The sequence below is a fragment of the Podarcis vaucheri genome (genome assembly GCF_965113315.1).
Source record: "Podarcis vaucheri genome assembly, chromosome: 5".
In the NCBI taxonomy this organism is placed as follows: domain Eukaryota; kingdom Metazoa; phylum Chordata; class Lepidosauria; order Squamata; family Lacertidae; genus Podarcis; species Podarcis vaucheri.
Window position 1 is genome coordinate 15,565,091 of NC_138763.1, and position 19,889 is coordinate 15,584,979.

Here is a 19,889-nt window from a genome sequence, read left to right on the forward strand (position 1 = left end):
CCCAGGCGATTTCCCCGATTTGAAATTTTTAACTATCTCTCTAATTTCCACTTCTTCTACCCTTGGCCACTCCTGGAGTTTATTGATTTTATTTATAGCGGTCTCATTTCCTTTAAGTTCACTGTGTAGATTGTTAAATACAGATGTAAAGTATTGGGACCATTTGGATTCTGCAATTGGTGGTTGGGTTAGTTGATTTTCGGCTTTCAGTCCTCCGTACACTAGGTTCCAGAACGCTTTGTTGTTTTTACTCTGAATTGAGTCAAATAGTTGTAGCCATTTTTGGGTTGCATATTTCTGTTTCTTTTCGGCCAGAATGTAATGATATTTTCTTTTTTCATCAAGATAAGAGGGCTCTAGTTTAGTGCGATTATTTTTAAATGTTTGACGCAGTTTTCTTTTTAGCTGGAAACATTCATCGTCAAACCAGGGGCTAGCGCTATGTTTAAGTATCCAACCTTTAAGTGGAGTACTAAGCTCTACAAACATTTGGAAGATTTCATTATAAGTTTTCAGAATATCACTGCAGGGATTAGTGGTCTTTAAATTGGATAATACTTGTTTTCTCAGGTTGGCTGTAAGTTTTTGCCCCACTGCTGCACTCATTTCCTGAGACCATTTTAATTGAGTAATTTGTTTGTATTGAGAAGGTTCTATGATATTGTACTTAGTTATTTTGGTTTCGTTCTTTAAGTTTATAGACAGCGATAGTGGCTGATGGTCGCTTTCAGTACGCGTTCCAATTTTGAGGTCCATGATCGAATTTATAATATTATAAGGGGCAAGAATATAGTCGATGACACTGCATCCTCGGGGGGAGAAGTATGTAAACTCCCCGCTTCTATCGCCTTCTGTTGAGCCGTTCACAATCTGCAAATTAAAGTTGTTACATAATTCAAGTAGGCGTAAGCCTTCGTTGTTTACAACCCTATCTCTGGAGAAACGTCCTATTTTCAGGGCATGTGCGATATCATTATCAGTATTCCAATTTAATTTGCTACATAGTTGTTCATTGTTGGTTCCCACTCTAGCATTAAAATCACCTGCTATTATCAGTGAAGCATTTGGGTATTTATCGGTCAACTTTTCTATATAGAAGGTTAGCTGTGACCAATTTTCACTGCTGCTGTTGTTTTTGGTTGGGGGGATGTAGACGTTTACAAGTAGCAAGGTATCGTCTTTTTGTGTTAAAAGTAGAGCTTGTGCAAGTGGAAAGCATTTTTCTAGCTGCTTGATCTCAAACCCTAAGTTGTCTTTGATCATACAACAGAACCCTGCTTTCGGCCGGCCCTTCGTGTTTGTTTTCAAAGCGGGTTTCGTATAGGAGGTGAATCCATTAATTTTAATATCTCTAGTTGACCATGTTTCTTGTAGAAGTATTAATTCAAAATCTTTGAAGAAGTTCATTAGGTCTGGGTCTCCGCCTTTGTTTCCCCACCCTGCAATATTCCAGGACAGTAAGCGTAGAATCCGTTTTTGAGTTGGTGGCTGGTTAACAGCATTTAGTCATTCTAGTTCTGTTATTGAGTCCAGCGAGGAATTTTGTCTTTTGCAAATACAGCCATTTGTCGCTGCTTTCGGTGGGGAGGGTAATGGTGGGTCTTTTAGATTCTTTTTTAAAGTGCGGGGAATTATTTCCTCCCTTTCTTGAGTTTCTTCCTTAGCTGTTCCTTGTTCCTGGGGGATTTCTGTGCTTGGTGGACTGTTATGGGCAGTAGGGCTGTTTTCGTTCTCTACTTCCATTTCTTTGGCCTCATTTGGCGTTAGGCTCAGTGTGCCAGGTTTGTTGGAGGTCATCTTTTGTTCGGCAATGTTAGAGTCCTTTGTAGTACTTAAATAAAGGGTACCTATTTTGTTTGGAGCTAGTATTTGATATCCCAGCCAGGAATTTGTGGTCTCTTTACTGGGGTTTTTCCTTGCCATTTCATATTTTAGAGGAGGCTGGATTTGAAGCTCTGCATCTATACATTTGAAAGTTCCATTAGTAGCTCTCTTTTGGACTATGCATTTTGGGGAGAGGGCAGGTAAGTGTAGAGTTTGATTGTGTATTGTTTCTACTGCATTTTGCTGATCTTGTTGGCGAATTTCGGTCAATCTGGCCTGTAGTTTCGTCAATTTACTGAGTATGTTTATTTGGAGAACAGATAACATCTATCTGGTGTGGGGAGAAACTTTGGCTCTCCAGATGTTCAGCAGCTGCAGCTCCCTTCATCCGCTGTCATTGGCTATTGCTTGCCGGGGCAGATGGGACTGTCGTTCAGCAACAGAGATTCCCCACACCAGTCCTATATATTCTTAAGGTTGAACTCAGAATTTTCTGATTGGTTGATCGCTTTATAGTTAAAATGGGCATCATCCACGCACAAGAAAAGGGGCATTGTTAGCAAGCTTGGAGAAACTCCCCAGGATTTACAGGAGCAGATATTCAGAAAGAAAACGTAAGTGGTGGGAAAGCCTTAGGGAGAAAAAACAGCACAATGCGAAGCATGTTCAGTGGCTACAGAGTGCCATGTGTCTTGGTGGGGGATGAAATGGAATATCCTGTGAAAGGGCTGGCTGGAACCTAGAACAGGAGCTCACTGTACATCGCAACACATAGCTGCAGGTCCCACTTGTATATTGCAGCAGCAGCAATAAACAATAACATACACACCATCAAAATGAATGGTGAGCTGTATGTCTTTCGGAGCATTAGGGTGAGCAAAGAGACTGGGTTGAAATAAAAAGCTGTCAAGAACTTCCAAAAGTACTCAACTTGCAAAAGTACATATTTGCAATTAATTCATCATCACTATCATTATTACCGTTAGCTGTTTATTTTGTACTTGAAAGGTTTGGGATTTACTCTGGATTATTATTATTTTTTGCACACCTTAAATACACGTTTGCCTTCTTTTCCAACCTGCTGCAGATTCCTCGAGCAGAAGCCGTTTTGGAGTCAAAATCGGCACGTGGCAGACAGCCAGCTGGCCTCATTCTTTCCTCCACAACGTAGGCTTGTTGGACGGGGAGCTGATTATACTGCAAGCGGGCTACTACTACATTTACTCCCAAACGTATTTCCGGTTCCGTGAAGAGGAGGGTGTCGAGCGCCGTTCCGACCCTGACTCAGACAGCGTCAGGAATCCCAGGCAGATGGTTCAGTACATTTCCAAGCGCGTTGATACTTACCCAGAGCCGATTCTGCTGATGAAAAGCGCAAGAACTAGCTGCTGGGCGAAAAGGGCAGAATACGGACTTTACTCGATCTACCAAGGGGGTGTGTTCCAGCTAAAGAGGAACGATCGGATTTTTGTCTCTATCAGTGATATGACGCTCGTGGACATGGATAAAGAAGCAAGTTTCTTTGGAGCCTTCCTGGTCTCTTAAAAAAAGAAGGGGAGACAGACTGAATCAGAAACGCCTTAAAAGAAAAAGACCTGGCTTTGAACTGCACAAAGACAACACTGACTCTCCAATTTTCTGCATGCAGAAATGGAGCCCATGTGCAATCCTATTGACAGATGAACTGCCAGCGAGAGCCTGAAGTTGCCAAGAAACAAAACAAACCTCGTCTGTCAATGTCTGTAAAGAAAGACCGGGTGCTCATGGCTGCCATGCCATGTATATGGAACTTGTAAGAAACCGTATCCAATTTCACTTTGGAAGAGGATAGGGCTGTACTAGTCCTGTCCCCTGAGAACAATATAGCCTGCAGAAGCACTACATACAGTTCGTTGCGCCTGCATGCTGGGAAACCACATGGAGCAAGGCGTGAGGTTCTTCCTGCACCACCAGATGATGGTTGTCTCTCTTGTGTAGCAGATTGCGTTTGGTGGAGTGAGGAGGTGGTCTTTGGCAATGGGAACTTTCAGGATAAACGGTTGGTTGCCTCTGGCCAGGTTATTTCCACTGCAAACCTTTCACAAGCAGGAGGAGCAGAGATTGAGAACTGTCACATGGAAGAGCCCTCCCAGGACTGGACCACTTCATACTGGAGGGGGGGGGAGAGATAACACTGGGAGGCTAAACTACTTGACATGTGAACATTGCACATGAATGTTTGGGAGGTGAGGCATTAAAATATGGGGTCTGCTTTACGCTGTCTGAAGAGGAACAGTCCCAGAAGGGCTACACCATGTGACATATTCCATATTTGCTGTTCACCTCTTACCAGTCATCTTATTGGTAAAGTCTATAATAGAGCAGAATTTATGCACGGTGGGCAATCATAACCTGATTATACATAAGATTGGGGAAATGACCCACATCGCAGGCTGCAAACTGTTGCCCACTCGTTGAATATTTCTCTTTAAAACCAGGCTACTCTGCCTTGGTACCCTGATTTTTTTTTGTTTTTATACCTTAAGCCCACCTTAATAATTTTTTTTAAAGTAATTACATGAATAAATAACATACTTACAAAAACAACATAGAAGTGTTCACATGCACAGACCTTCTCAACCCAGTCAAGCCTGAACACTGGAGATAAGGTTGCCTTTAACAGCATTTGAGCTGTGCAGAAATCAGTTCTGATGTAGATGAGCATTATGACTGATGGGGTTGATGCTAATTGCACAAAAACAGGGCCTAGTAAAAAAAAAGTTGGTAACTCTGAACTGGAAGGTGTCTCCAGTATGTGATGCTGCTCCACAGAAGTGAGTAATCTTGTGTTTTTTCGCAGTGGCGGGGGGAGAGACATTTTTTAAGACTTGTGGTTTAGCTTGCATATGAACCAGGGATCCACGTTTAAACCAAACACTTGGAACAGTTTCATAGTAAATCAACTTCAAACCACGGCTTATGAAGCCTACTCACTGGGACTAGGCAGAGTTTGGTTTGAACCACGGTTTCCTGGTTTTCACATAGCGATATGCCAGGAAATAGGGAGCAGCACATGGCCTTCTTTGTGTTGTTGCACTCCAATCTGGGAGTTGGACTCGCAGCAACACATTCTGGACTGCACATTCTCTGTGCCTGCATTAAGCCAAAATTCTTTTAAAAGAGAAACTCCTGGCCATTCAGGAGCAGAAAGTCTTGAGGATTGTCTGCGTAGCACTAAACTGCAGCGGGGGGAACTTGAGGTCCTCTGGAGGCTGTCAGACCCCAACTCCCATCATCGCAGACCACTGACAGGGCTGATGGGAGTTGTGAGTCTGATATTATCCACAAGGCCACAGTTTCCCCATCAGGGCACTAAACTGTGGTTTAGCGTTACATGCACAGCAAGCCCCAGCATCTGTAAAAAAGGTGGCAACAATCTGTGGCATTTACCATTCTCAGGGCGATACTGTTAAAAAACAACATATATTTTGAGCCAGAGGGTGCTTTTGAGTAAGATCCAAATACAGGAGTGATGGTATGGAAGATGAGTAACACATTGCCTGCATTTTATCTTTTTCTTTAACAGTGGGCGCTCGGGTTGCGAACGTGATCCGTGTGGGATGCATGTTCGCAACCCGCGTCTGCACACACGCGGGCTGCGATTTGGCGCTTCTGCGCATGCACAAAGCGTAATTTAGTGGTTCTGCGCATGCGCAACCGCCGAAACCTGGAAGTAACCTGTTCCGGTACTTCGAGGTTTCGGCGGTCCGCAACCCGAAAAAGTGTGACCTGAAGCTGCTGTAACCTGAGGTATGACAGTACTGGCAATTGGACCTTGAAACGAGGGCCCAAGGAACAGCCTCCTGGCTCCTCCTATCGGCACACACCTGTTCAGCTTTGGGGTTCCATCCTACGTATTGGTTTCACAGGCGCAGGGAGGTAGATGCCAAAGACTTCTGCCGCAAGCTCATCTCTTGCCACACTTGACGGGCTGCAGGGGAACGTCGAGTTGGCAAGGAGTTACTGCAGGGTCTGTATTGTGTTAATCTGCCGTGTTTTTTCCTAAAGGCCTCTCGTACTCATTTGACTGAGCTACAGTGACCTTGCCATGCATCCCAGAAAAACACAGCTGTTTGCTTTTATAATTTCTCCTCCGTGTTCTCAGAGAGAACTCCAGGATCACGAAGAGTGGGGCTGGGCGGTGGGTGGGTAGTATAACTAGATAGGCCAAAAGCTTTCCTCAGTTACTAAACACAAAACAGAATGCTTGATGAGTGTTTACTCCTAAGTAAGGTTGCACAGTGCTGGAGCCATATGTAAGCCTCTCTATCCCTCAGTCATATATGAGTAAAAGCAGCAAATTTTGTGCCTTGTGTCAGGGGTGTGTGGGAGCATCCAGCCTCCATATTGAAAGTACATGTTTGGGGCAATTGCCTCACACAGTCTCTCCCCCCCCCCCCCTTGCACATTCAGGTGCCACCTGAAGGGGCTGTGTGCGTGTCCTAATGTATATACATTGAACTCCATGCAAGGGGCAATCCTGATTGAGCCAGATTCTGCCCTCAGCCTGGAGGAACTTGAGGCCAGCACCTGTGTGCAAATGTACGTGAGCTCCTTCTCAAGGCAGTGGAGTGTGCAGGTGGCTGCTGGAGCGTGGCCACTGCGTGCAACAGGGTGGAGCTAAGTCTGAAGGGCCCCCTCATGTTTTCTTCCAACAAGTTGAGGGGAGGGAGGGGTCTGTCACTGAGCCCCTCCAAAGTATAATTTTGCATTGTAATGTTTCTTTTCATTTAGAATTTTGTATAAAACTAAAATTCATTGTGCAGTTTTCTAAGATGATTGTCAAATTTTGTACATAATTTTTTATAAAAAATTTTTTTTCTACAAATGAGTGTGCCTTTTCATCATTGTGCATCTAGGCCTATTATTTATCATTATAATTATAACTAATCTTTTTACCCTTACAGATACTCAAGGCAGCCTACACATAGAAATAAGAACTGCTAAAAACATAGGAAAAACCATCATTAAACATTTTATATCTGTTTAAAAGGTGCCGGGGCAGGGAAGTCCTTTAAAGAAAACCAAAACCTATGGTTGCCCTAGAAAAAAATGAACGTATTTTGCACTTTTAAGAAAGAAAGAAGCAAGCGAAGCATTTCATGACATGGAAGTAGTAGACTCAAAGTCGCCTTGTAATGGCCGCAAATCAGATTTTGCTGTTTTGACAGCTGCAGTAACAGGTTCAAAAAGTAACAGGAAGTCTCTTGGAGAATTGCTAAAACAAGACCAATGAGGTGACTGAAAAGGCTGTTGGGAAGAGCTCCCCTTCGAATGTCCATCTGTCAGGCTTCAGGGAACCCGATCCCCCTCCCTCATGGCAGGCTGCCAGCAATGGAAATACTGCCGTACCTTGGTTTTTGGAACGGAATCTGTTCCAGAAGTCTGTTCAACTTTCAAAGCGTGGCTCCTGCAGCCATTCGGAAGCCCAGTTGGATGTTCAGCTTCCAAAAATAGTTTGCAAACCACAACACTCCCAGGTTTGCGGTGTTCAGGAGCCAAAACCGTTTGAGAACTAAGCTGTTCGAAAACCAAGGTATGACTGTACAAGAAGCTCTTACCAAGGTATTCAATATTCTCTAGGATAATGGCATTGCTCCGAGTAATCTCTCCCCTTCTACTTTCAGTCGTCGGCAGCTCCACCCCATATATATATATACCGTATTTTTCGCTCTATAACACGCACCCGACCATAACACGCACGTAGTTTTCAGAGGAGGAAAATCCGTAGGCATGCCACCCGTAGGCATTCCCTCCATAACACGCACAGACATTTCCCCTTACTTTTTAGGAGGAAAAAAGTGAGTGTTATGGTGCAAAAAATACGGTGTGTGTGTGTGTGTATGTGTATATATATATATATATCCACCCCTTTGTCTCTTCACTTTCTGCTCTCCCACTTTCACTGCCTTCCTGGTCCTCGGAGAAGCAGGGTCTGGAATGCTTTCTAATGATAACGTGTCCGCCAGCTGTTCTGGCTCTGATGCAACCCCCTCCTCCTTACATTATCTAGCAGCTTTACCTGCAAACCACCATTGTAAATCCATACTGTCTTCCTCCACCATTCCAGTCTTCTGTCCAGTTCTTGACACCGTCCCAGTAAATGTTCCCCCAGAAATCCACAATGCACGACGGTCAATTTGCTGTTTCCCACACAATTTATGTAATTGCAGCGACAAGCTATCTGGTGAATACTCTTTTTTAAAATTATTATTATTATTTTGCTACTTTTTACACATAGAAAGTTACATTTGTTACTCAAACAAATTTTATTCCAATTCAACAAAACTAGTGACTTCCTGCTTGCCTAAAATCAATGTTTATATCTCAAATTACGTACAATTGCATTTTTAATTTTCCGTTTTAATCTAGTATCATGCTCTTGTTTCTTAATATATTCTGCTGTTTTCAACCACTAGTGAACACTTGATTTCTAGACATGCCAGGCTTGTTGGAATATAGCACAAAATGGCCGCCACATGTAATGGGGCATGACAAAAAGTGTCCTGTTAACGCTCCTCCATCAATTGGGTGGGAGGGGGGAGACAACCTACCTTAGCACACCACTGCGCTCGGTGGGATCTTTGCCCCTCTGTTCAGCAAGGGCAGGCAAGGTGCCCGATCTTGGAACCAAGTGAAATAAGGTTCCAAGATCGGAACAAGATTGAAAAGAAGAGCTGCAAATTCAGTTTCGCAATGGCCAAAACCAGTGAGGCATGTGGTCTGAGGAGAGAATGGTGGCCTAGGATCCCCAGAGCCAGGGAGAGAAGTCTGGGGGGCAGCATTTCTCTCCTCACCCCCCAAGTCTGCGATTTCCCATCTCCTGCCCCCTAAAAGCTTAAGTTGAAATCGGCACAAGGGTCTCTGAAAATACAAGAGAAATGGAGAAGTAGCGTAAGGATCTTCATGCATTGCAAGGGATCAATAGACTGCCCTCGATAACCCCTTCCAACTCTGCAATTCTCTGGTGTCCTTGTTAGCTTCCTAAAAGCCTGGGAAACTGAATGCCAAGCTGTAGGTTATCCCTAAACTTTTAGCAGGTATTTGAACGGATGCTCTTAGCGTTTGCAACGCTAGAGCAACTAAACACCACCAGGCAGGCTGCTCAATATTGTCTACAGTTGGGAAGCGGGTAGCGCTGTGGTCTAAACGACTGAGCCTCCTGGGCTTGCTGATCGGAAGGTCTGCGGTTTGAATCCCCACGACGGAGTGAGCTCCCGCTGCTCTGTCCCAGCTCCTGCCAACCTAGCTGTTCGAAAGCACACCAGTGCAAGTAGATAAATAGGTACCACTGTGGTGTGAACGTAAATGGCATTTCTGTGCCCTCTGCTTTCCGTCACAGTGTTCCGTTGTGCCAGAAGCGGTTTAGTCATGCTGGCCACATGACCCGGAAAACTGTCTGTGGACAAACGCCGGCTCCCTCGGCCTGAAAGCAAAACAAGCGCCACAACCCCATTGTCACCTTTGACTGGACTTAACCGTCCAGGGGTCCTTTACTTTTTTTTATTGTTTGCAGTGACTGGCACAGGCTCTCCGGTTTTGCAGCTCTACATCAATATGCCAAATGTGAGCACACACTGTCCTCCCGAGTGACGAGGTTATCATAAGCCATTAAAACATAATCTGCAGAAGTGTACATGATACACTGTGGCTGTATCAAACGTGGCGCCTTTCAACTAGGCAAAAGTGAGAAACCTGTGACATCCAGTAATCAAATAACACTGCTGTTCCCTTCCACTTTTCCATGAGCTGATGGAAATAATGTCATTTCAAAATATAGGTAGATTTTTCTCTCTCTCTCTCCCCCTGCCGCTGCCACTCACGCACTCCTGGCTATTTTCTGATGGTTTTTCTTTCCCTCTCCTTTTATCATCCTCCACAGGAAATCGCAATGATTGCACAGAGTTTGAAAATATTTCTATGGCGACAAATTGAGATGCTATGACCTCCTCTTCGACCAGGACTGGATTAAAATGGGGCGGGGAGGGACAGAGGGGGCGGCTGCGAGGGTGGTTTTGCCTCTGCTGCTGATCACCTGCTTTAGCAGGTAGGTAGTGATGACCTGAGGCAGCTCCTGAAGGAGAGGGAGGAAGAAGAGACTCCTCTGAAATATTGCCTCTTACTTGCACATTGGTAGGCAATTGATGGCCACTCCTATTTATATTCCTTTTCTGCTAGGAAAGGAACCGGAGGCATTTGGGTTAACATGGTAGTACATATATAATAAATAAATAAACACCCATCTCCAACTCCTTGAAAGATTCCATCAATGGTGTCTCCGGAAAATGTTACACATCACTTGGGAAGACAGGTGAACTAATGCCAGTGTACTGGAAGAAGCAAAGATTACCAGTGGGGTTTGTTTGTTTAAACTGCACAGCAACATTTATTGTTCCAGCCTGAAAAAACACCCCGTTTTAAATTTCACACAGCAAAGCAAGTTAAACTTCACTCATCGATGAGTGATAATTTAAAACAAGAACTTGCTAAAGAAACCTTGTCACAACAGCTTTAGGGCCTGATCACTTTTAAGTCCATGGGGCCTTTAATGAGTATCAACCTAGTGTAAAGATCACCAATGTTGAAGCAATGATTCTTCAACAGCAACTTCATTGGACTGGTCATGTTGTGCGGATGCCTGATTATCGTCTTTCCAAAGCAACTACTCTATTCCGAACTTAAAAATGGAAAGTGTAATGCTGGTGGTCAACAAAAGAGGTTTAAAGACTCTCTCAAGGCAGATGTAAAAAAATGTAGTATAAACACCGACAACTGTGAGACATTGGCCTGCGAGCGCTCCAATTGGAGAACAGCCTTTACCAAAGGTGTTGTGGGCTTTGAAGATGCTCGAACTCAGGACAAAAGGGAGAAATGTGCTAAGAGGAAGGCATGCTTGGCAAATCCTCACTATGATCAACCCGGAAACCTATGTCCCCACTGTGGAAGGACGTGAAGATCCAGAAGTGGCCTCCACAGTCACTTACGGACTCACTGTTAAGACCATATTCATGGAATACAATCTTACTCGGCTATGAGTGATCGCCAAAGACGAAGACGACATATATAATAAATAATCCAATGGAGAGAGGGGTGGCTAGGCCCAATCTAACTGCTACTGCTGGCAGGTCATAAGAACATAAGAGCTCTGCTGGATCAGGCCAGTGGCCCGTCTAGGCCAGCATCCTGCTGTCACAATGGCCACTCAGATTCCTGTGGTAAACCCTCAAACAGGACCCAGTGCACAAAAGCACTCTCCCCTCTGGGTTTCCACCAACTGGTATTCAGAATCATGGCTTCGTCCAACTGTGGAGGCAGAGCTTAGCCATAGGGGCTAGTAGCCTTTGAGAGCCCTCTCCATTAATTTATCTCGTCCTCTTTTTAAAGAGTTGGTGGCCATTACTGTCTACCATGGGAGTGAGTTCCATAGCGCAACTATGCGCTGCATGAAGGATAACTTTTGTTTAGTTGGCCTGAATCTTGAACATTCAGCTTCACTGAATGTCCATGAGGGCCATTTGTGGGGGTTAGGGAGGGAGGGAGAAACAACTCTTCTTGATCCACTTTTTAAACGCCGTGTATAATTTCATAAACTTCTATCACATCACCTCTCTTCGTTTTTTCTTCACGCTAAAAATTACCAAACTAAAAGGCTGGCTAGGGGGTCAGCACTGAGTCCTCTTGAGCCGTTGCAGGGCTTCAGCGTATTATAGTTTCTATAATTTCCAGGTGAACTGAATATGAATCAAGTACCTTCAGCAGTGGAACTTTAGGTTTAATTTTTGTTTTTTTTAACACAAATGAAATTTAATGCCATAATTTATGCATATCACACTTAACCTGTGGGAGCCATGAAGTCATGGCAAAGGCTTGTAGCACCACCTGGTGCCTCGCTGACCTCAGTGACCTGCATGTCCGTGCCTTGCAGTGTATTAAGTGCATAGCCTTATATGGAGTTATGTTCCCCCTCTGGGCAGTAATTACCCTATATGGCGATGGGTGGGTTTAAGCCATGACCGGATGTAGGTAATGTGAGACATTGGCAAACGGCCATGCGACAGGAGAGAACAAAGGATAATAAAAGTTACGGGAGAGGAGAGAAGTTCGAAAGGAGCTGCTCATACCATCCTGAAAATACTGCTGTCTCACTGTGTCTTTATTCAAATGCTATACATTTCACCTCTTTGAAAAGTGATGCTGTCAGGGGTTCAGGAGCAGAGGCGAGGGCAAGGGAGGAAACAGAGAGCGAGGGGGAGGAGGCAGAAGAAAGGATGAGTGATGACGACGACCCGAGATCTCCGAGTCTTTCCAGTGAATCAGAAGATTCACAAAAAGGAGCACCAGTGGCCAGGGCAAGGGGGGAGACTAGGGGGACACCCCAGGAAGAAAGAGCCAGAGGGGACTCAGAGGGGAGCAGTTGGAGATCGGGACCAACGTCACCGCCAGAGAGTAGGAAAGAGGAAGAGCGCCAGGGAGCAAGCGCTGGCAGCTCGCAACAGGAGGGAGGGCACGAGTCAGGAGTGGCCACACCTTCATCGGGGAGCGAAGTGACGGTTAGACGGAAAGTGGAAGGTTGGGCGCGCGCGCCAAGTTCAAATGCACAGGAAGGTGGCGCAGTAGGCAGCCCGGAAAGGGAGCCAGGTCCTAAAGCCCGGCGCAAGGAGACAGGAGAGTCAGGGGGGTCAGCGTCAGAAGAATCCCGGAAGGAAGAGACCCAGGGGGGCAGAGGGACCCAGAGGAGAACTGTCAGGCGGAAAAGGTGGAGCAGGGCTAGGATATTAAGTTGGTGCGCAAGGGGCGGAGACTCAGACGGAGCTTCACCGATCTAAGCATAAGACGTAGGGTTGCACGCAGCAGCTCGAGAATGGAGACTGTAACTCAATAAAGACTTTTATTTAACGATCGCTGGCTAGCGTGATCCTCTGTGAGCTAGGATCTGGAAGTAACCCTGACAGATGCTCTTGTTGTTGTTGTTGTTGTTATCCCACCCATCTGGATGGGTTGCCCCAGTCACTCTGGGTGGCTTTCAAAACATATAAAAACATAATAAAATGACAAACATTAAAAACTTCCTGATATAGGGCTGCCTTCAGATTGTCTTCTAAAAGTTGGGTAGTTATTTATCTCCTTGACATCTGAAGGCATTCCACAGGGAGGTTGAAGCTTAAAGGTCATAATTGTTGGGGGGAATAACTGGAATAATTGCTCACATTACACTTAAGTCTTCTTAAGTATCTTTTATAATTCTGAAGGCTGATGGGGATACTCCAAGGACCACGTGAATTAATTGTGGGTTGAACTGGAAGAGAATTTGTTCCTATCTGGAGGGGTGAACTGAAACTAATTCCTGGCTCCACTCTTCATACATTCAGCCATTGCCTGAAATGGGTTTTCATTTCAGTTTCTTCCTCCATTTTCTGTCCTTCCTTTGCAACTTGCCCCCAGCTAAGGGGCATGTTTGGAAGCACCAATGCCTTTGGCAGAAAATGCAAACACATCTGGGCTCTTAGCTGCTGCACATGCTAGCTGTGCGGGCAAACTTGGAAGGAGCAACCGGAAAGCAATTTCAAGGGCCATCAACTCCTCCTTGAACAATTTGATTGGCTGAGCGTTACGCAGGAAAAACAAGGCACCCTGCGCTCACCTTTATGCTTTTTCAGCTCTGCGCTGTCTAAACTCTATGAACGCAGCAGAATTAAATGATGCAGCCTTGAGGTGTTACAATGGGCAGTGACTTTAACCAGGCTGGAGTTGGAACGTCACTAAAATAGCAACAACGTGCTACTCTAGGATTCTAAATCCCCCTGCATGCAGAAAAGTGCTGTCTTCATTGTTTGTTATAAAGCCTTTTGTATCTGACAAAGACGGTGGAAAGGTGGAGGAAGTTGGGTATATTTAGGCTGGAGAAGAGATGATGGAGGGGCCATATGGCAGCCGCCTTCAGATACATGAAGGACTGTCACATAGAGGATGGAGCAAATTTCTTCTCTGTTGCTCTAGTGCAGGGGTCTGCAACCTTTAAGACAAAAAGAGCCACTTGGACCCGTTTCCGAAGAAAAAAAACCTGCGAGCTGCAAAACCGGGAAGGTGACGTTGGGACGGTGCGTGACTAACGCACGCACCACCCCCATGCGACGTCACAGCCAGTACAGCGCCCGCCACAGTGGGGAGTGTCGGGGCGCACAATGCGCCTCCTCCCCTCGCTAGTATGCGCCCCGGAGCCGCGGCAAAGGTGTAAAAGAGCCACATGCGGCTCCGGAGCCGCGGGTTGCAGACCCCTGCTCTAGTGCAACCTTTCTCAGCAGTGAGTCCCCAGATGTTGTTGGCTTACAACTCCCACCACCTTTGGCTAACAGGACCAATGGTCAGGGGTGATGGGAGTTGTAGTCTGATGACACCTGGGGACCCAAGAAGTGTTAGACACTCAGATATATAAGCTAATCACCAAATGGCACCTTAAACCTCAGTTATGGTTGTCACAAAGGAATGCCTAGACACTCTAATACAGACTTCACTCACCTGGTACCTGTTGGGCTGCAACTCTAATCACCCCATGCGGAAAGCTGGCTAAGGCATCATCATCATCATCATAAACTTTATTGCACTAGCCAAAAGCCATGGCATCATTCACAAAAGGAACAAAAAGAAAAGCAACAATAACCATAAAGACATCAGGCACTGCAGATGCAATAAACCACGATCACTGCTCCTAAAAATTATTTGTTGCATACGATAGAATAGTGAGGGGTTCTCAGGTAGAGTGTGCCAGCTGAAATGTCCGAATCACCTTTGCAATTGACCGCTATTTTATCTAGTTCTTTTCTCCTGATCTTCTTAGCGCTAAGGCAGATGGGAGTTGTAGTTCAAAGCGCATGGAAGGTACATGAAAGGTAGTGCAGAAGGCTGCACTAACCACTAGATCATGTTGGTTGATCTGTTTGCTCTAAGGTCACCCCTTCTCATCTGCTGCCTGAGGCAGCTGCTCCACACGCTGCTTAATGGTAAGGCTGGCTCTGTTGGAGAACTAAAGGAATTAATAAACAGGGGTTCCAAATGGCCAGGGAATGCAGGGGGTACAGCTTGTGACATTTCTAGCCGAGCCCTGCACAGAGATGTCACAAAGTGTACCTAGAGCATTCTGTACCCTTTTGACCCCGTTGTTTATGCATGTTCGTCTCTGCACTCATGTGCATCTGTAAAACTGCTAAATTAGGACAACACACTGCGCATCTCTGCGCCATGAGAAAACTGCTTTGTCTTTCATTTAAGGTGTCACGAGACACCTTTGCTTGTTTCTGCTGGAAGAAACATAACACAGTGACCTTTCTCCAGCGACGCGGTGTGTGAATCAGGTAATCAGGTGGAGGGAATCGAGTGAAATTATCTTTCTCAGGTTGCTTCAAAGGTGACATGGCAGAAGTCTATAAATTCAGGCATGGCAAGGAGAAAGCAGAGAGAGAGAATAAGTTGTTCTTCCTCCCTCATAACACTTCATTGGGGGCAGCCAATGAAGCCGAATGTTGGAAGATTAAGGGCAGATTAAATAAAGCACCGCTTTAGGGTTGCAAAGGGACGCGGGTGGCGCTGTGGGTTAAACCACAGAGCCTAGGGCTTGCCAATCAGAAGGTCGGCGGTTCGAATCCCCGCGACAGGGTTGCCTGGTCCCGTTGTTCGGTCCCAGCTCCTGCCAACCTAGCAGTTCGAAAGCACATCAAAGTGCAAGTAGATAAATAGGTACCGCTCCATTGGGAAGGTAAACAGTGTTTCTGTGTGCTGCTCTGGTTTGCCCGAAGTGGCTTAGTCATGCTGGCCACATGACCCAAAAACTGTACGCTGGCTCCCTCGGCCAATAAAGCGAGATGAGCACTGCAACCCCAGAGTCGGTCACGACTGGACCTAATGGTCAGGGGTCCCTTTACCTTTACCTTTAGGGTTGCAAGGAACAGTGTGTTGTAGTCACTATAGCAGGCTGTTGTGTGTGCTTGGTTGCCATAAGCCCATGAGAAATAATTTGATAGCTAAATCAGTAGAGCTATCTCAGGGACATGGGTTCGAGCCCCACGCTGGTTGGAAAATGCCTGCAATGCCTGCAATTCTTGCGGCCCCTTCTATAATTCTGTTGTTTTTGAACACAGAACATAGGCTGGGTCAGACCGCTGATCCATCTAGCTCAGTATAGCCTACACTGACTGGCAGTGGCTCTCCAAGATTTCAGACAAGGATTCTTCATTGGAGATGCCAGGAATCGAACCTGTGACCTTCTGCATGCCAACCAGATCCACCACTACAGAGCTACAGTGCTTCCCCAGATCTGATGATTTCCAGGATGATGTACAAGGATACAGATATGTGATATATGGTAAATGATAGATAGATAGATAGATAGATAGATAGATAGATAGATAGATAGATGATAGATAGATGATAGATAGATGATATAGATATAGATATAGATATAGATAACTGAAAAATTGTCTTGTTGTTGTTTAGTTGTGTCTGACTCTTCGTGACCCCATGGACCAGAGCACACCAGGCACTCCTGTCTTCCACTGCCTCCCGCAGATTGGATAAACTCTTAGCTTCGAGAACACTGTCCAACCATCTCGTCCTCTGTCGTCCCCTTCTCCTGTCGTCTCCTTCCCAACATCAGGGTCTTTTCCAGGGAGTCCTCTCTTCTCATGAGGTGGCCAAAGCATTGGAGCCTCAGCTTCAGGATCTGTCCTTCCAGTGAGTACTCAGGGCTGATTTCCTTCAGAATGGAGAGGTTTGTTCTTCTTGCAGTCCATGGGACTCTCAAGAGTCTCCTCCAGCACCATAATTCAAAAGCATCAATTCTTCGGCAATCAACCTTCTTTATGGTCCAGCTCTCACTTCCATACATCACTACTGGGGAAACCATAGCTTTAACTATACAGACCTTTGTTGGCAAGGTGATGTCTCTGTTTTCTGCAGAGAAAATTGTCTTACCCTGGTGCAAAAAAATAAAATGAATGTAGCTTCAACAGGAGTCAAGCCTCCCTGGGAAGGGCATTTTAGAACTATGGCTCCTCCTCCCTTGTACCAACACAATGTGCTTCAGCAACTGGTGGTACCTGGAGAAATACCTCTCGTTTGAAGATCTTAACAGCGCAAGCAGTCTGGCATGGGAGGGGGCAGCCCCATGTGTAATGGATTACAGTAATCCAGCTCTACGGTTATCAGAGCATGGATGACTTCTCTGCCACAGCTGGCTGACCAGGCGAAGTTGGTACAGTGGTACCTTGGGTTACATGGAAATCAGGAAAGAGGTTCTTTGCTCATTCTGTTTAGAGATGCTGGTGTTGCAAGCCCAAAAGAGGGTCCTAGTCTAGGTTAAAATGCAGTTACAGTGGTACCTCGGGTTACATACGCTTCAGGTTACAGACGCTTCAGGTTACAGACTCCGCTAACCCAGAAATTGTACCTCAGGTTAAGAACTTTGCTTCAGGGTGAGAACAGAAATTGTGCTCTGGCGGCGCGGCGGCGGCAGCGGGAGGCCCCATTAGCTAAAGTGGTACTTCAGGTTAAGAATAGTTTCAGGTTAAGAACGGACCTCCGGAATGAATTGAGTACTTAACCTGAGGTACCACTGTATAGGCATGAAACAAAAGAGGGCAGGTGCTAATTGTGGGCGCACATTTTTTAAGAGGCGGCCCTGGAATCATCCCATTCCCTGCTGCTTTAGTAATTCACAAGTACATGGGTCCACGAATGACGTAAAATAGCAGTGCTGTTATTCACCCTGTGCCATCGCAAGCCGCTTCTGCGAATGTCTCTGTCTCCCGGTGCTCTGTCTTTCCCCCGAACACTCCCCTCTTTTCTGTTTCGAAATCCCTACAGCACGCAGTTGCCAAATGGCAACTTCTCTGCTCTTGACAGCATCTCCATTAGTGACCCTGTCTTTTTCGAGTCACAAATATTGTTTAACACTTGATACAAACACCTATACTTTCCTTTCTCATTGGCACACACAACAACTCTCATCGATTTTGGCGCAGAGGATTTATTTCTCTTTATGCACGTTATCACACAAACCATTTTATTTCAGAAAGGGCTCAGGGCTGCTGAAGGCGTCCCCTCTCGTTTAACTGCCTTGCGTTGTGTCCGAGTTTCAATGAATGCTATCTCTCTGTCGCTGGCTTACAACCGAAGATGAGCTGTGCTGGATCAGACCAAAAGACCCTGCATCCTGCATCCTGTTCCCACGGTGGCCAGTCTGGTATGGATTTGTCTAACACCTCCCACCCCCACCCCCCTTTCTCTAATCTACTTTTGCTACCTGCATTGGCTCCTAAAGACAGAGCGGAAACAGAATAAATGAATGAATGAAGACTGGCGAACACTCAGAACACCGACGGACGACAGGGCGCATTCAGAGCACACACGCCCCCTTTCGGACCAGAATCGCCGTTCACACGTTACGTTCAACGGCCGCGGCAACGCGCGTCCACAAACAAACGCTCGCCCCGCGCGAATGCCCGAGAGCGCGCGCCCACCTCTCGCCCCGACACGGGCGCGACGGCGGCGTGTTCCGCGTGACGTGTGAACGCGCTTCTCCGCCAATACCCCACGCCCCCTTTCCTTCATCCATTCATTCATTTCTTCCCGCGCCTCATTCCCCTCCCGGCTCGTCGTCTCGGCGCGCAGCACGCGGCACCCACCGCTTCCTTCGCCAGAGCCGTCGGGGCGGAGGCCGGGGATCCGGAGATCCTTTCGCCGGGGCAGGAGCGGGTTGTCGGGCGGAGAGGGGTTCGCTTCGCGCTGCTTCTCCTCGGAGTGGAGACGTGTCGAGGGCGCGCCGGGCGCCGTTGCTCATCGCGGCTCGGAGGCTTGGGAACAGGAGGCGATTCCGCCCTCGATCCTGCCGCCGGGAGCTGCCGGGACCTCGCCTGTCTTGCAAGCCCGACCCTTCTTCCCCAGCTTGGAGGCGCTCTGCGCGTGCTCAGAGGGAGACTCGCCTGCCCAAGGGAGGTGCAAGGAGCACGCCGGAAGAAGCGGCTGGGATAAAGAAGGAAGGGGCTGCGTAGTTCAGGGGTTTGCATGCAGACGAAGGTCTTGAGTTCGAGTCCTGACAGCTCCAGGTAGGGTTTTTTTGCGTGGAGGACTGCTGCCGGTCAGTGTAGACAGCACTGGCCTAGGGAGACCAAATGGGCTGACTCTGTGTGTTCCTAATAAGAGAACTAGAGCGGTTAAAAGGGGGAGGGAGCTTCCTTCCTTAAAAAAAATAATATTCAGGTTCGTGGTCATTTCGGTAACTTGCACGCTAGGATTCATGGTGAGGAGGGGGCATTCTTTAGCCTGTAATGTGCGCTACTATTTTGAATGGTCTCACAGTGTCTGATGATAAGGCTGCATTACCTTGCTTCAAAATGAGGTGCACCTGCTGCGCTGGGGGGCAACCTCCTTCAGCTTTGGGATTCCCAAGCCATTGCCCATTGGGAGGCTGTTGCTCGGAGAGGGAGTAGAAAGGCTCCTGAAAGGATCGATTTGCCTACTGCTTCTTAACTGGCGCTGCTGATCTGGCTGGGGTGGAGGCTTAAAAAGTGGCAAAAAGGTGGTCCTGTGATTCCCCACATCAACGCATGCTTAGAAGTTGCCATGGGGTTTTTAAGCCACTTGATTCCCACGTTGGGCTAGAATAAGGATCCCTTCCGACTATGCTTCTTTGCAGGACATGTAATCTAACTGTACCTGTTGCTCAAATGATTTTGTACATGTGGCTCGACTGTGCCCAGGTGGCAAAGGAGTGGCAGAGTCATGGCTTTTCGGTGCATGACTTGCGCCTTGCATGATTTACACCCCGCCTTTCTTCCTTCAAGGAAACCAGGTTGGCAGACACCAGGGCTAAACTCTGCAACAAGGGTAGGATAGGGCGAGAGAGAAGAACGATGCAACCAAAGCCAGCCAGGGATTTGAACTCTCTCGTATCTGTGCTTTTGACCCAGTACTCTAGCCACTACACACACTGGCTCTTGAAAGCCCATGGAAAACCAGCATTTAGATTTATTCTG

General features: G+C 46.6%; 1 protein-coding gene across 1 annotated transcript in view; it reads left to right on the forward strand.

The window, feature by feature from the left end:
• The window catches only part of TNFSF10 (TNF superfamily member 10), a 29,156-nt gene extending 22,465 nt beyond the window's left edge, over positions 1-6,691 (forward strand). The window contains exon 5 of the mRNA XM_082224626.1: positions 2,912-6,691. Coding sequence (XP_082080752.1) covers positions 2,912-3,369 — 458 coding nt within the window. The 3' untranslated portion in view covers positions 3,370-6,691. The remainder of the gene's footprint in view (positions 1-2,911) is intronic.
• The last annotated feature ends 13,198 nt before the right edge of the window (positions 6,692-19,889 follow it).